The following is a 17,299-nucleotide window of genomic DNA, read 5'->3' as shown; positions in this document are numbered from 1 at the left end:
AGGTGACAAAGTAACAAAGATATAACATTACAAGTGACAAAGTAACAAAGATATAGCATTACAGGTGACAAAGTAACAAAGATATAGCATTACAAGTGACAAAGTAACAAAGAGATAACATTGCCAAATAACAAAGATGTGACATGGTAGCATATATATAACATTACTAGCAACAAAGTAACAAAGATATAACATCACAAGTGACAGTGTAACAGATATCACATTACAAGTGACAAAGTAACAAAGATAGCATTACAAGTGACAAAGTAACATGAATATAATATTACAAGTTACATGGTAACATTGATATGACATTTCAAATGACAAAGTAAGAAAGATACAACATTAGAAGTGAGAAAGTAACAAAGATATAACATTACAAGTAACAAAGATATATCATTACAAGTAGCAAAGATATAACATTACAAGTAGCAAAGATATAACTTCACAAGTGACAAAGGCACTACAAGTGACAAAATAAAAGGTATAATATTACAAAAGATGATAAACTAATATAGATAACAAACATTGCAAGTAACAAAGATATAACATTACAAGTGAAAAGTAACATATTACAAGTAACAAAGATATTACATTACAAGTGACAGTGTATCAACATTATAACATTACACTTGGGTGACAAAATAAAGACATAACATTACTAGTGACAAAATAACAAAAGATGTAACATTGCAAGTGACAAAGTAAAAGGTATAACATTACAAGTGGCAAAGTAACAAATATATAACATTACAGGTGACAAAGTAACAAAGATATAACATTACAAATGACAAAATAACAAAGAGATAACACTACAAGTGACAAAGTAATTAAGATATAACATTACAAGTGACAAAGTAACAAAGATATTGCATGGCAAGTGACACAGTAATAAAGATTATAAGTGACATATAATATAACATTACAAGTGACAAAGTAGCAAAGATATAACATTACAAGTGACAAAGTAACAAATATATTACATCACAAGTGACAAAGTAACAAAGATATCGCATGGCAAGTGGCAAAGTAACAAAGATATAACATTACAAGTGACAAAGTAACAAAGATATAATAATTTAAGTGACAAAGATATAACATTACAAGTGACAAAGTAACAAAGATATAATATTACAAGTGACAAAGTAACAAAGATATAACATTACAAGTGACAAAGTAACAAAGATATAACATTACAAGTGACAAAGTAACAAAGATATAGCATAGGTGACACAGTAACAAAGATGTAACATTACAAGTGACAAAGTAACAAAGATATAGCATAGGTGACACAGTAACAAAGATGTAACATTACAAGTGGCAAAGTAACAAAGATATAACATTACAAGTGACACAGTAACAAAAAGATAACATTGGAAAGTAACAAAGATGTGACATGATAGCATAGATATAACATTACTAGCAACAAAGTAAGTGAGAATGTAACAGATATAACATTACAAGTGACAAAGTAACAAAGATAGCATTACAAGTGACAAAGTAACATGAATATAATATAATATAACAAGTTACATGGTAACATTGATATGACATTACAAATGACAAAGTAAGAAAGATACAACATTACAAGTGAGAAAGTAACAAAGATATAACATTATGAGTAACAATGATATAACATTACGAGTAACAAAGATATAACATTACAAGTAGCAAAGATATAACTTCACAAGTGACAAAGGCACCACAAGTGACAAAATAAAAGGTATAACATTACAAAAGATGATAAACTAATATAGATAACAAACATTGCAAGTAACAAAGATATAACATTACAAGTGAAAAGTAACATATTACAAGTAACAAAGATATTACATTACAAGTGACAGTGTATCAACATTATAACATTACACTTGGGTGACAAAATAAAGACATAACATTACTAGTGACAAAATAACAAAAGATGTAACATTGCAAGTGACAAAGTAAAAGGTATAACATTACAAGTGGCAAAGTAACAAATATATAACATTACAAGTGACAAAGTAACAAAGATATAACATTACAAGTGACACGGTAACAAATATATAACATCACTAGTGGCAGAGGAACAAAGGTATAACATTACAAGCGACAAAGTAACACTGCAACATAACAAGTGACAAAGTAACACAGGTATAACATTACAAGTGACATGGTAACAAAGATATAACATCATATTACATGTGACAAATATATAACATTACAAGTGACAAAGCAACAAAGACAGCATAAGTGACACAGTAAATGAAACAAAAGTAACAAATAACATTACAAATGAGAAGTTACAAAGATATAACATTACTAGTGGCAAAGTAACAAATATATAACATTACAAGTGACAATGTAACAAAGGTATAGCACTACAAAGTAGTGTAAGTAAAGTAACAAGCATAACATTACAAGTGACACGATAACAAAGATATAACATTACACGTGACAAAGCAACAAAGACAGCATAAGTGACACAGTAAATGAAACAAAAGTAACAAATAACATTACAAATGAGAAAGTTACAAAGATATAACATTACTAGTGGCAAAGTAACAAATATATAACATTACTAGTGGCAATGTAACAAAGGTATAGCACTACAAAGTAGTGTAAGTAAAGTAACAAGCATAACATTACAAGTGACACGATAACAAAGATATAACATTACAAGCGACAAAGTAACAAACAACATAAAAAGTGACAAAGTAACATAGAAATAACATTACCAGTGACAAAGTAACTAACATAACATTACAAGTAATTAAGTAACAATGTAACATTACAAGTGACATTACAAGTGACAAAGTAAAAACGATATAACATTGCTAGTGACAAAGTAACAAAGATATAACACTACAAGTGACAAAGATATAATATAACAAGTGACATAGAAACAAAGCTATAACATTACCAGTGACAAAATATGGACATTGTCCGAAAAGTGAGTAAAGGTTGGGCAGGTTAAATTTAATGTAAATTATTAAGTTCTTGTATTAAGCTATTGTCAATAGCCACAGCTTATGAAGGAAAAAATACATTTCTTTCTTGTATTCATTTTCACTTGAATCATTTCTCTTTTCATTTACTTGTGTTACCTTTTTTAGTCATACATTTTCAATTTTAATATTTATAGTCATTTTTACTCATAACAATTTCATGCCATTTGTTTGTTCACAAGTATGATCATTATGTTTATTATATTCATGATATTTACATTCATTATTTTAACATCACCTTGTTTGTTCACATTTTAACTAATAACCTGTACTATTTGATGTAGATTTGGGCAATTAAATATTAATTGTGGTGGTTTTTTTCTCTCTTTCAGAGAACAAATTGATGAACAGGAACACCAATACCAGGTCAGTGTATGAATTTAAAAACAAAAACAATTTTAATGAAATATGTTTTGGCTTCATTCTGGAGTTATTCAATTTTATTATTATAATTATTACTATTATTTCTATTATTATTTATCCGGGTCTATTTAAAAAAAAGAAGAAAAAAGAATTTGGTATAAGACTCGCAAATTGATGGAATTGTCACATAAAATGTAACCTGATTAATAAAGACAAAGACACTCTTTATTTTGGAAACTTTGATACTTTCATGGTGCAGAGTGATATATAGTAGTAAACAACAAAGCACAAGAATTTGAAAGCATCCTTTAATACAAACACTTGTAATATGTAAACCTTTGATGAGCTCATTCTACCATGATGTTGCAAAGTTGGAGCTAACAATGCATACGGTACGGCACAAAGTTCATTCATAAGTATCCACTCGGCAACAGAAGATTGCCTCAGCAGCCAATTTAGAGACAACTACTTTTCAGCACAGTAATTACTCCATGTACATTTAAAATACACTCATCAAAAGTTTACTAGAAAAGATTACTGTGTTACATTTTCTGGAAATGATTACCATTTTACAAATTGTCTCCATTTGCTGGGTCTGCTCACCTGTCAGCATGTTTCAGATAAACTGGCAGCTCATGGTTTTTAATTGCAAGTTTTTACTGATTCCCAGATTCGTATGCAGCAAGTGCAACAGCGAGAGCACGACCAAGCAATGCAACTGCAACAAGACAACATGCAGCTTATGCAACAGCAGCAGCAACTCAACCAGCTCAACAGAATGCAGCAAATGCAGCAATGCTTCCAGCAAAATATCAACCAGGCTTTCAACAGATCCCAGTGGTGGGGGAATGGTGGAGGGCCACCTCCAGCAGGCCACTGGAGGTCCGGATTATAACCAAACACAAGAATCACAGGGAGGGGGGTAAGTCTCAAAATTCTTACCAGTGAGGTTAATCCTGCTTTACTTAAAGTTATCCAAATATATTAAAAAATACCTTTGGCTAGTTTGAAGGCAATATTTGTACACCTTTTAGGCATTTTTTGTCAAAAGACATGAGCATTTGCAGAATAATCATATGACTTATATAGGTTGATCAGCTCGTAATTGGTGGGTCGTGTAACATTATGGATTGACATCTAGCCAGAAGCATCACAAATCATTAATGAAAGTCCTATACTTTGTCTCTTTACTTTAACAAACACATTCCTGTTGTAAGCGCTTAATAAATATGTGTGTATTATTATTATGGACCAGACAGGTCAACTGTATCACTAATAAATTTGGGTCTAATTTTCGGGGAAGCGATAAAAGCCCAACATTTCCTGCAGATTACGAGCTGAAAAAACTACTAGCTGAACAAACTACATCCACCCATATAGCTACTATTTTCAGAGCACACAACAGGTGTTCTTAATGTCTATTGGATAGCCCTATACTGTATGGAGGGAAACATTTGTGTGGTCGGTTTTTATGTGTGCTTTTTTTCTCAAGGACATATGTAAAGCGTGTAACTATTTTTGGCCCATATGACTAATATTTTTGATTAGATCAACTCATAAAATTAATGTTTCACAAAAATCTGTACTAGAAATACACACAAAAAGAAATATATCATTAACACTTCCAAAATAGTATGCTATACATTTATAGGACAAGATGTATTACATGTATGTGCTTATATGTCTGAAACATATATGACACTCATGTCTGAACTATGCTGAAATTGCAATTTTCTGTTTTAGTAGCATATGGTATCAGCATGTTCATGTAATGTGTATTTTAAACAGCAGCTGTTTTATAAACCACTTCAGTGCATTAGTGCCTTCAGTTGAGTTCTAGTTCTAGTACAGTGAATCATGCCAGGATATTAATTGTGTTACTAACATTGCTTTTTCAATAGGGGTACAAGTGACCAATCCGCAGCACAATTAGCCTATGCAGAGACAAATATCCCCATTGATATTGGACAAGTGGTTCAAGATGTAGGTGTTTGGCCGCCATTGCTACCAAGGAAGACAAAGAGCAAGGATTCGTCAAGTAAAGGTAAGATGATGTGTATCATTTGATGGACATGATAATTATGTATGCAAAATGAGTGCAATTTTATGCATTTTCAATTTGAGCTAATCTGCATAATTAATTAATTTGAACTTCTAGTCTACAAAAGTACATTTCTAAAACCCATGTGAAAATTAAATATAAACAGATGTAGAGTGTACCTTAAATGAGAAAAAGAACTGACATGCTTATATATTTGCTGTATCTCAAAATTGATCTCAACATGTAGTGTAGTGAAAAGTATATGCCAGTCAAAAACAAATTTTAAAATAACTTTTTATAATCTTCAAATCATATATAAATATTGCACTATACACTCTTGTTCGAGTGGTCATAATTCATAACATGATTGATTAAGAACATTAAAATTGATATGAACATGAGGAGAATTTAGTTAGATCTATTTCAAACCAAATTTAGTTAGCTGCAGTTTGATACCTCATTTGTGCTAAAGGAATTCAATATCCTGATTTTGTGAAAATATGTGCAATTTGGTTGCAATATCGATTACAGTATGGAAAGATACACTTTAATGGGTATCAGGCATGCACAATGCTCACTAAATTGAACAGTCAATGGATGTTTTTACTGATAAATGGCCACTGACTTCAGGTGAGTAACACATTTCAGGCAAAGCAATTTTACACCATGTGATCTGATTGAATTTGTCACTTTCCAAATCGCACCAATTTTCACCAAATCATTAAAATGGGTGTGATCAGGAATAAATTTTACACAAGTGAGGCATTGAACTGCAGCTAACAAAATTCTTCTCATGTCCATAACAATTTGAATGTTATTTATCAATGAAGTTAAGAATTATGACTTCTCAATGAAGTGTGGACTTTCTTTTTGTGGAGTGTTTAAATATGATCAAACAGGCTTCAAATAGGCTCCATTTCCTGAGACCTATAAATAAAATTGAAATAACACAATGTTAATGTTGGTCACATTAACCATATGTTAAGTTTGATGTATGACCTATGAAGCTTGAACTCATCTCTTTATGCCTACTGTATACGCCAATATTTTCGCTAATTTGCTAATGAGCGACATTTTGCATGTTTTTACAATTTCTACATTTTTGGTACTAGGTCATGTTTGAAAGGTTTCACTGACAGATTTTGATGCAACTTGGATATAGGAACCCTTTGGGGGTGTGCAGGTGTAAGGGTTAAAGGCTATCTAGGGTGAATTGCTTTGCATGATACAAGTGACTCATTTTCCATGATCACATACCATGTGTGAAAGACTTTATTACATGTAAGTTAGGTGAGGCATGAAACTAACAGACCAACTTAGTAATACAACTCCTTGTGTATTTTTGTTCTTTTTCAGACTCCAGATTGTTGGAGTCTTCAATTGATGCATCTCGAGATCCTCGATTGGCTAGCCAAATGGAATCAAGCACCTCATCTTCACCCACCTCAATGGAGGAAGACAACGGCCCTAAGGAAACCCCATGGACAATTGTTCCTTTAACGACAGACAGCATGAAAGGTATATTAAGTAGAACCATTGTAAATGAGAGAGCACAACCAGAAACCCAACCTGGTGAAGGAGGTACTGCCCAGCAACCAGTACCAGTGGAGAAAGAAACTCCTAAAAAGAAAATTAGAATATCAATATCCGATTACAAAGATAAGAAGTTGCCCAAACAAAATTCATTGACAGAAAGTGATAATACTGATGATTCCTTGCCCGCATTTAGTGATGAAAAGAGTGAACCTGCAAAGTGGCCTGCATCTACTGATGAATTGGAATTTGAACAGAGGTTGAATATGCCTTTACCTCCACCGGTACAAAGGACGACAAGCATAGAAGCACAGTTAGCAACTAAAACGGACAAACCTTCAGGTGCCAATATTGAGTCTGATTTTCAAGAAATGGAAGCATTTTTGCAGTCCATGAAGAAGCATAGCAAAGCAGACGAGGAGGAAATCAGGAAAATCATTGCAAATAAAGACTATATCGCAGGTGGTGGGTCTCAGAAAGACCAGAATAAACTTGAAAAGGAAGAAGAACCCAAGAAAGTTGATGATGTACCGACTTCCCAGCAGGCAGTAAATCAAGTGCAAGAAACGAATACAGAACAAGTATCAAGTCAAGGAACATCAAATGATCCATCTGTTCAGCTGAGCCATGAGCATTTAGTCCAAACTATGCCACAAGCAAGTGTTCAATCACAGGAAATCCCCAGTTCCCACTTCATTCCATTTATTTCCGATACTGGTCAGCAACATCCATCAACACAGTCTAGCTCTCATTTTGTGCCTTTAGCTGCTGCTACTACAGAGAGATCTATTTCAAACCAAATAGCGGCACCATCAACCCAGTTGATTCAATCCCAACCTCAGCAATCCACTCAAACAACTGAACAGTTGGTTCCACTCCAGGTGCACACAGAACAACCTCATCCACCACCATCTCAAACAATATCCAGTGAAGTTGAAAAAGGTAGCAGTTTCATTCCATCTGTATCACCACCATCCACTCAACCTGTGGGACACTTGGCACCACTGAGGATCATCAGTACAGAACAGCAAAGATTGACGCATCCTCCTTTCATAACTTCAAACCAAAACAAAGATACCAGTGTCGCTCAGTCTCTACCACCACCATCCACCCAACCTGTGGGACACTTGGCACCACTGAGGATCATCAGTGCAGAACAACCAAGATTGACGCATCCTCCTTTCATAACTTCAAACCAAAACAAAGATACCAGTGTCGCTCAGTCTCTACCACCACCATCCACCCAACCTGTGGGACACTTGGCACCACTGAGGATCATTAGTACAGAACAACCAAGATTGACGCATCCTCCTTTCATAACTTCAAACCAAAACAAAGATACCAGTGTCGCTCAGTCTCTACCATCACCACCACCACCCACCCAACCTCTGGGACACTTGGCACCACTGAGGATCAATCAAATAGACCAATCAAGATTAACACATCCTCACTTTACAACTTCAAACCAAAACAAAGATGACAGTTTTACTCAATCTGAGCCACCACCGTCCACCCAACCTGCAGCACATTTGGTACCACTGAGGATCATCAGTACAGAACAACCAAGATTGACACATCCTCACTCAATCCAAATAACTTCAAACCAAAATAAAGGAACCAGTTTCATTCCTTTGGAGACACCTCCATCCAACCAATCTGTGGGACACTTTGCACCACTGAGGATCATTAGTACAGAACCAAGATTGGCACATCCCCAGTTAGGCCAAATACCTTCAGATGCTAATGTAGGAGGAGCCACAGGACAAATGCTTGAGAGGGGTAATACTATACAACAGTTGCCTCAAACCACTGTCCCTGTCTCAAATCAACCACATGTGCCCACAACAAGTCAGACTACACATTTCATGCCTTTAAGATTTACCACAGAGCAGCCAAGATTAACATTGCCGTATGATGCAAATAGAGAAGGTATAGCAGACACAGTCTCTAGAGAAGAGAGAGATAGGTCTGGTCTGGTGCACCAAGCTACAGATTCTGAAGTGAAACCACCAATACAGCCTTCTGAAGATCAGCCACTGAAGCATTTGGCTCAATTGTCACAGCCAATACAGCCGCCTATAGATCAACCTCAAAGGCATTTGGCTCCATTGAGGTTTACTTCAGAGCAACCTAAATTAACACACCCCCAACCTGAACAATTGCCAGAGGGCAGCAGAAAAGTTACCATTGTTACTTTGCCTGACACTGCAAGACATTTAGCCCCTCTAAGAATTGGCACAGAAGCACAAAAAGCTGCAGCACCACCAAGTAGAAGAGTTGAAATTGTGTACAAGGAGAAAACAGATCTGCCTGAAACTGAACATGATAGAGCTTCTGTAGCTTCAGTTGACAGTCGTTCCACAGGGTCTACTTTCCAGCATCTCCAAAAATTACGTTCACCACCTGTTATACCTAGATCAGCTGTAAACGAACTTACAAAAGAGTTGGAAGAGGCTGTGAAGACAATTACAGCAGAAAAGTTAAGACAATGTTATATAGTAAACAGAAAGACCCCAGAAAGAAAAGTAGTCTTACTACCAAAAGGGAGTCACTTGAACCAACTTTCACCAATGTCAAAGTCGAGACTTGGCATATCACAAGAGACTACTTTTGGTCCATTTTATACGGAACTGAAAACCTTTAAGGAGCCACAGTATGAAGCGTTGGAAACAAGGTCCAAACACCTGACCCTCAATAAAGAATATCAATCAAGGCTGTTTTCAAGCGATACCAGTAAACCAAAAGATTCACCATCAACTAAATCACCCAATGTATCTCTACAGAATGCGGTCTCTGAAATTTGTAATAATCTGACCAGAGCCATTAGTGATGGTGTACAAATGGCTGGAATTGGAGTAGATACCAGCAGAACTGAGCCACCAAGGCAGCATCTCCAAATTTTATCCAAGTTTGGTATTAATCCTGTCATTAAAACGGGGAGTGTGGAGAGTAGAAATCTAAGAAATCCACAAGAATTTGACAGTCTTATAATAAGTCTGTGTGATGACATTGATAAGAAAAGTGAGCTGATTGAAAGTCTCTTGGTGCAACGGAAAGCGGCATGTTCAGGAGTCATCAAATCAACCAGTGGAGCTACCCAAACAATACCAGCCTGAAAAAAAGACCTAAAAGAAGTAGGCGAGATAAAGAGCACAGAACTTCGTAGTAATTCGGATGATAGGTCAGATTATAGATCACATAGGAGAAAGCACAGCTCAAGCAAAGATAAGCGACATTCCACTTTCGTGAGAGTAGGCGAGAATCAAGATCGCCTGCCAAAGAAAGTTCATCTGAAAGTCATGCTCGTTCATACCGTAGTCATGGAAGTAGTTCCTCGAGAAGGGTATCAAGATCAAGGATTGATGAAGAACAGTTCCAGAAAAGACACTCAGAAGAGATGAATGATAATTCTAGAAGCAGATTAAGGACCACTAGTGAACAAAGTGAATTAGAAGAAACTTCGCAATCAGATAGGAAGGGTGGTGATGAATCCGCAAAGATACAACAAAGTCTGATATAAGTCAACCTAGCGCTGGCGAAGACAAGGAACCTGAAAGTAGATCTGATATTCTGGTTGATAAAACAAGTAGACCATTAAGTAAAGATAGTGAAGTGGAAGATCCCATAACTTCTAAATCTCAACCAAGCAAAATAACTACAACTGCTTCCAGCTCTGCAACAAGTACTGTAACAAATACTGTTGCATCAACTACAACAAGTACTTCCAACATAAGTTCCTCAGAAAAGTCGGAGTCTAGTAATACATCTGCTGATACAGTTCTAAAATCACCTACAGCAGGTACAGCATCTGGTGTGTTTGGTTCCAAGACAGTAACACCTTTCAAGATAGGATTTAGACCAATGCAACTACCTGCAGCAAACGCTGCTTCAAAAGATGAAAATTCTAATCAAGAACAACCTGAAAGCAGCAGCGTACCATTGATGAAACCAAGGAAATTTGCTGTCTTGATTGGTAAACGAAAAGATAAAGAAAAAACACAAGGACGCCTGTTCAGGACACTGCAGGTGGGTCAGACAGGCTTTGCTGGTTTAACTAAAAGTCAGTTGAAGTCCACAGGTCAGAAGATTCAACTTCCAACTTCATCTGTAAATACATCAACTGTAAGTGCAATCGTTGAACCAAAAACTGGTGGTATCAATCTACCACAGACGGAAGATTTAACAACTAGTCAACATACTAGTACTATGATTGGCATTGCAGCAACAAGTACAGGTGCTGTAGCCAGTAATGTCACTGTGGAAAAGGAAAGCATTGTTACCAGCAGTGCAACACCAAGCGTGGTGGAGAAGGGAGAATCTGGTAGTGATGGATCCAGTAAACTAGGTGCAAGTAATGAACCTCCAAAACAAGTAGCAGTGGGTGAATATGGCCCAGTCTTCATTCCTGATCCTGTAATGACATCAAATCTAAATGAGGGTGATGGTAGTATGGTCCTAAATAAAGCACAACCAAGCACCCAAGAGAAGGATGCCATTGAAACAGCTAGTGGAAACTCTTTAATTGGTGAATACGGGCCTGCCATTGTACCTAGCAAGTCGACAACTGTGTCAGAATCAAAATCAGAGGCTAATAAAACTGGTGATGAAGGTGTAATTGGTGAATGTGGACCTGTTGCTATTCCTAGCGTGCCTACAGTTATATTACAATTAAAAGCAGATGGTATCACTATTGAGCCAAGTACGAGCACACAAGAGCAGGAAAGAGTTACTCTTACAACTGGTGCTGAAGCTGTAGTTGGTGAATATGGCCCTGTTGCTATACAGAGTAAGCCATCAAAATCAAAAACAGATGGGAACATTGGTGAGCTAAATGAAGCACAAACAACAAGCATTCCAGAGCAGGATAATTCTATTCCCAAAACAGGTGCTGAAGTTGATATTGGTGAATATGGCCCTGTTGCTATTCCTAGCAAATCTGCAATTGCATCAGAATCCAAGGCAGATAAGAACATCGGTGGGCTTAGTAAAGCACAATCTACAAGCACTCAGGAGCAGGAAAATGTTATTCCAGAAACAGGTCCTGATGTTGTGATTGGTGAATATGGCCCAGTGAGCGTATCAGGCAAATCTAAAATTGCATCGGAATTGAAACCAGATGGTAGTGGCGAGCCAAGTAAAGTACAAACTAAAAGCACTCAAGAACAGGAAGATGTTACTCCAAAAACAGGTGCTGAAGTTGTTATTGGTGAATATGGCCCAGCTGCAATACCTAGCAAGTCTGCAATTGCATCAGAATCCAAAGCAGATGGGAACAGTAGTAAAGCACAAACTACAAGCACTCAGGAGCAGGAAAATGATATTCCAAAAACAGGTACTGAAGTTATGATTGGTGAATATGGTCCTGTTGCTAAACCTAGCAAATCTGCAGTTGAGCTAACCAAAGTGCAAACTACAGGCACACAGGAGCAGGAAAGCATAACTCCAAAAACAGGTGCCCAAATTGTGATTGGTGAATATGGCCCAACCCCTGTATCTGATGAGTCAATTGCATCGGAATCAAATGCAGAAAGAATTAGTGGTGAGCCATGTAAAGAACAAACAAGAAGCACACATGAACAGGGAAGTGGTACTCCAGAAACTACTGCTGAAGTCAAAATTGGTGAATATGGTCCAGTTTCTGTAGTTGGTGAGTCTACAATTGCAGCAGGATCTAAAGCAGATGGAGCTAGTGGCAAGCAACAGCAAACTCAAAGCACAAGTACAAATGAACAGGAAGCTGTTACTCCAAAAACCAGTGGTGAAATTGTCATTGGTGAATATGGCCCTGTCGCTATACCTAGCAAGTCTGGAATTGAGCTAACAAAAGCACAAACTACAGGCACTCAGAATCAGGAAAGTGTAACTCCCAAAACAAGTGTCCAAATTGTGATTGGTGAATATGGCCCAGTTCCTGTACCTGGTGAGTCTACAGATACCTCAGAATCAAAGACAGAAGAGAGTAGTGGTGAGCTAAGTAAAGAACCAACTGTTACTCCAAAAGCAGGTGCTGATGTTGTTATTGGTGAATATGGACCTGTCATGATTCCTAGCAAATCTATAATTACATCAGAATCAAATGTGGATGGGAGTAGTGATGCACCAAGTAAAGAACAAACTACTAGTACACAAGAGCAGGAAGATGTTCCTCCAAAAACAGGTGCTGATGTTGTAATTGGTGAATATGGCCCTGTCGTGATTCCTAGCCAGGCTATAATTACAACAGAATCAAAGGTGGATGAGAGTAGTGTTGCAGCAGGTAAAGAACAGGAAAATGTTATTCCAAAAACAGGTGCTGAAGTTGTAATTGGTGAATATGGCCCTGTTGTAATACCTAGCAAATCTGCAATTGCATCGGAGTCCAAAGCAGATGTGAACAGTAGTAAAGCACAAACTACAAGCACTCAGGAGCAGGAAAATGTTACTCCAAAAACTGGTGCTGAAGTTGTAGTTGGTGAATATGGCCCTGTTGCAATACCTAGCAAGTCTGCAATTGTATCAGAATCAAAAGCAGATGGGAAAAGTAGTAAAGCACAAACTACAAGCATTCAGGTTCCTGTATCTGGAGAGTCTACACTTGCATCAGAATCAAAGGCAGAAGAGAGTAGTGGTGAGCCAAGTAAAGAACCAAGAACAAGCACACATGAAGGGGAAAGTGGTACTCCTAAAACTCCAGAAACTACTGCTGAAATCAAAATTAGTGAACATGATCCAGTTACTGGAACTAGTGGAGGGCAAAGTATAACTCAAACCACAAACACACAAGATGAGGAAAATGTTACTCAAAAAATTGATACTGAAGTTGTTGGTGAATATGGTCCTGTCTCTATACCAAGCAGGTCTACAATTGAGCTAACCAAGCCACAAACTGCAAGCACACAGGAACAGGAAAGTGTAACTATCAAAGCAGGTGCCCAAATTGTGTCGGAATCAAAAGTAGAAGAGAGTCGTGGGGAGCCCAGTACAGAACAAACAATGAGTACACAGGAACAGGGAAGTATAACTCCAGAAACAAAATCAAAAGCAGTTGGAACTGGTGGTGGTGAGCCAAATACAAGTACAAGCACACCAGAACTGGAAGGTTTTACTCCAAAAACCGGTGCTGAAGTTGTTTTTGGCAAATATGGCCCTGTCGCTAGACCTAGCGAGTCTGCAATTGAGCTACCCAAAACACAAACAGCAAGCACACAAGAGCAGGAAAGCATAACTCCCAAAGCAGTTCCTGTATCTGGTGAGACTAAAATTGCATCAGAATCAAAGGCAGAAGGACCTAGTGGTGAGCCAAATAAAGAACCAAAAACAGGCGAGGAAGTTATTATTGGTGAATATGGACCTGTCGTGATTCCTAGCACACCTGTAATTACTTCAGAATCAAATGTGGATGGGAGTAGTGATGCACCAAGTAAAGAAGAAACTACTAGTACACAAGAGCAGGAAGATGTTACTCCAAAGACTGGTGCTGATGTTGTGATTGGTGAATATGGCCCAGTCGCTATACCTAGTAAGTCTGCAATTGTATCAGAATCCAAAGCAGATGGGAACAGGATTAAAACACAAACTACAAGCACTCAGGAGCAGGAAAATGTTACTCCAAAAACAGGTGCTGAAGTTGTGATTGGTGATAGTCAGGTTCCTGTTTCTGGAGAGTCTACACTTGCATCGGAATCAAAGGCAGAAATGAGTAGTGGTGAGCCAAGTAAAGAACCAACAACAAGCACACATGAACAGGGAAGTGGTACTCCAGAAACTACTGCTGAAGTCAAAATTGGTGCATCTGCAATTGCATCAGAATCTAAAGCAGATGGAGCTAGTGGGGAGCAAAGTAATAGTAAAACTACTAGCCCACAAGATCAGGTAAATGTTACTCCAAAAATCAGTACTGAAGTTGTTGGTGAATATGGCCCTGTCGCTATACCAAGCAGGTCTGCAATTGAGCTAACCAAGCCACAAACTGCAAGTACACAGGAACAGGAAAGTGTAACTATCAAAGCAGGTGCCCAAATTGTGTCGGAATCAAAAGTAGAAGAGAGTAGTGGGGAGTCCAGTAAAGAACAAATAACAAGCACCCATGTACAGGGAAAAGGAAGTGAAACTAAATCAAAAGCAGTTCGAGTTGGTGTTGAGCCAAATAAAAGTACAAGCACACAAAAACTGGAAAGTGTTTCCCCACAAACTGGTGCTGAAGTTGTTATTGGTGAATATGGCCCGGTCGCTAAACCTAGCAAATCTGCAATTGAGTTAACCAAAACACAAACTGCAAGCACGCAGGAGCAGGAAAGTGTAACTCCCAAAACAGTCCCTGTATCTGGTGAGTCTAAAATTGCATCAGAATCAAAGACAGAAGGAACTGGTAGTGAGCCAAGTAAAAAACCAACTGTTACTCCAAAAACAGGTGCTGATGTTGTTATTGGTGAATATGGACCTGTCGTGATTCCTAGCAAATCTATAATTACATCAGAAACAAATGTGGATGGGAGTAGTGATGCACCAAGTAAAGTACAAACTACTAGTACACAAGAGCAGGAAGATGTTCCTCCAAAAACAGGTGCTGATGTTGTGATTGGTGAATATGGCCCTGCTGCTAAACCTAGCAAGTCTGCAATTGCATCAGAATCCAAAGCAGTTGAGAACATGAGTGAGCTTGATCAAGCACAAACTACAAGCACTCTGGAGCAAGAAAACGTTATTCCAAGAACAAGTGCTGAAGTTGTGATTGGTGAATATGGTCCAGTTCCTGTGTCTAGTAAGTTTACAATTGCACCGGAATCAAGGGCAGAAGAGAGTAGTGGTGAGCCAAGAAAAGAACAAACAACAAGCACGCATGAACAGGAAAGTGGTACTCCAAAAACAGATGATGATGTTGTTATTGGTGAATATGGTCCAGTCATTACATCTGACAAGTCAAAAATTACATCAGAATTGAAAGCAGATGGAATAACTGGTGAGCCAAGTATGAGCACCCAAGAACAAGAAAGCATTACTCCCAAATCAGGTACTGAAGTTGTACTTGGTGAATATGGCCCTGTAACTACACTAGAGCTGAAAGATGAAGATAATGCAGGCACCCAAGAGGAACAGGTGGCTGTGAGAACTGGTGCAGAAATTGAAATCGGGGAATATGGTCCCATCATGAAGACGCCTATTAATATACCAGCACAAGGGGATCAGATTAAAGCACAGAATACAAGCAGCCAAGAGAAAGTTATGACTGGAACTGCTGATGCAGAAATTGCAATTGGAGAATACGGCCCAGTTGCTGTTCCGAGCAAGCTTTTAACAGTCTCAGAACCGATAGATGAAAGCACAGATGAGCCAAATGAAGCACAGATTGCAAATATCCAAAAGGAAGGTGGCATTTCAACAACAAGTCAAGATATTGTTATTGGTGAATATGGTCCTGAAGTGATTTCCAGTAAGCCTGATGTGGTATCAATCCCAGAGGAGGGTGTAAAGACTACAGCACTAGATAAAGCAGAGACTGCAAGCACCAAAGAGGAAATCAGTGTTGCTGATGCAGGCAACCTTTTATGTAAAGTGGATTTGGAATTGGAGAGCAATGAGGATTCAAATGAAGCTCCTGCATTTGGGGACCTTGATGATGCCCCAACTGCTGATGACTTTGGCAATAATGACACTGTTACAGGCACAACATCAAATGTTGCAATAAGTGGTACGATATCAGAAACAAAAGATCGTCTCTCCCAGTCAAAACAAAAAGCTGAGCATAGCCTAAAAGATACTCCTGATGTTCCTGTTACCAATAAACCTGCAGATGATAAAGAAGATGAATCACCTAATCCAGTGATCGAATGCAAGGAATCTGTCATTGCAAAGAGATCTATTGCACATCTACTGGCAGCACTCAAACAAGGAGATATCATAGACACACAAGCAGGACAAATAGAGGCTGCTGCCGATGAAGAACAAGATGAACCTCCACCACCGGGAGTGTCGGAAGATCCAGTAATAGAACGCCCTGTTGTGTCAGCTGCTTCTGAAGAGCAAATGGAGACCTCTAGTTCTGTATCTGCAGGTGATTCTCACGACCAGCATGAAGCACAAGTTTATACCACGGATCAGTACAATCAAATGCAAAGTGGTTCTCAATATCAATGGTCTGACCCTTACCACCCTGCACAAATACCATTCCATCCTATGAATGCATGGCAGCAGTCCTATGGCCGTGAGAGCCCTTATCCTCTAATGCATGGTCCCCCTCAGCATGGCCAATGGAACTCCAATAATCCAAGAATGTATCCCTCTCCTGCATCTGCATGGCAACCTGCATCCCACAGTGCACAATATCCAAACCAATGGCCTCCAAACCAATGGCCTCCTGCATCAACTGCATCAAGACAACCTTATTCAGATTTCAACT

General features: G+C 38.0%; 2 protein-coding genes across 2 annotated transcripts in view; both read left to right on the top strand.

The window, feature by feature from the left end:
• Positions 1-5,372, top strand: part of LOC140147232 (uncharacterized) — a 71,287-nt gene extending 65,915 nt beyond the window's left edge. The window contains exons 24-26 of the mRNA XM_072169012.1: positions 3,320-3,353; positions 4,021-4,272; positions 5,252-5,372. Coding sequence (XP_072025113.1) covers positions 3,320-3,353; positions 4,021-4,245 — 259 coding nt within the window. The 3' untranslated portion in view covers positions 4,246-4,272; positions 5,252-5,372. The remainder of the gene's footprint in view (positions 1-3,319; positions 3,354-4,020; positions 4,273-5,251) is intronic.
• Positions 5,373-10,036: 4,664 nt separating this feature from the next.
• Positions 10,037-17,299, top strand: part of LOC140147231 (uncharacterized) — a 32,752-nt gene continuing 25,489 nt past the window's right edge. The window contains exon 1 of the mRNA XM_072169011.1: positions 10,037-17,174. Coding sequence (XP_072025112.1) covers positions 10,786-17,174 — 6,389 coding nt within the window. The 5' untranslated portion in view covers positions 10,037-10,785. The remainder of the gene's footprint in view (positions 17,175-17,299) is intronic.

This window comes from Amphiura filiformis, chromosome 3, assembly GCF_039555335.1.
Source record: "Amphiura filiformis chromosome 3, Afil_fr2py, whole genome shotgun sequence".
Lineage (NCBI taxonomy): Eukaryota > Metazoa > Echinodermata > Ophiuroidea > Amphilepidida > Amphiuridae > Amphiura > Amphiura filiformis.
The sequence above is the reverse complement of the archived record's forward strand: the minus strand, read 5'-3'. Positions and strand labels throughout refer to the sequence as shown.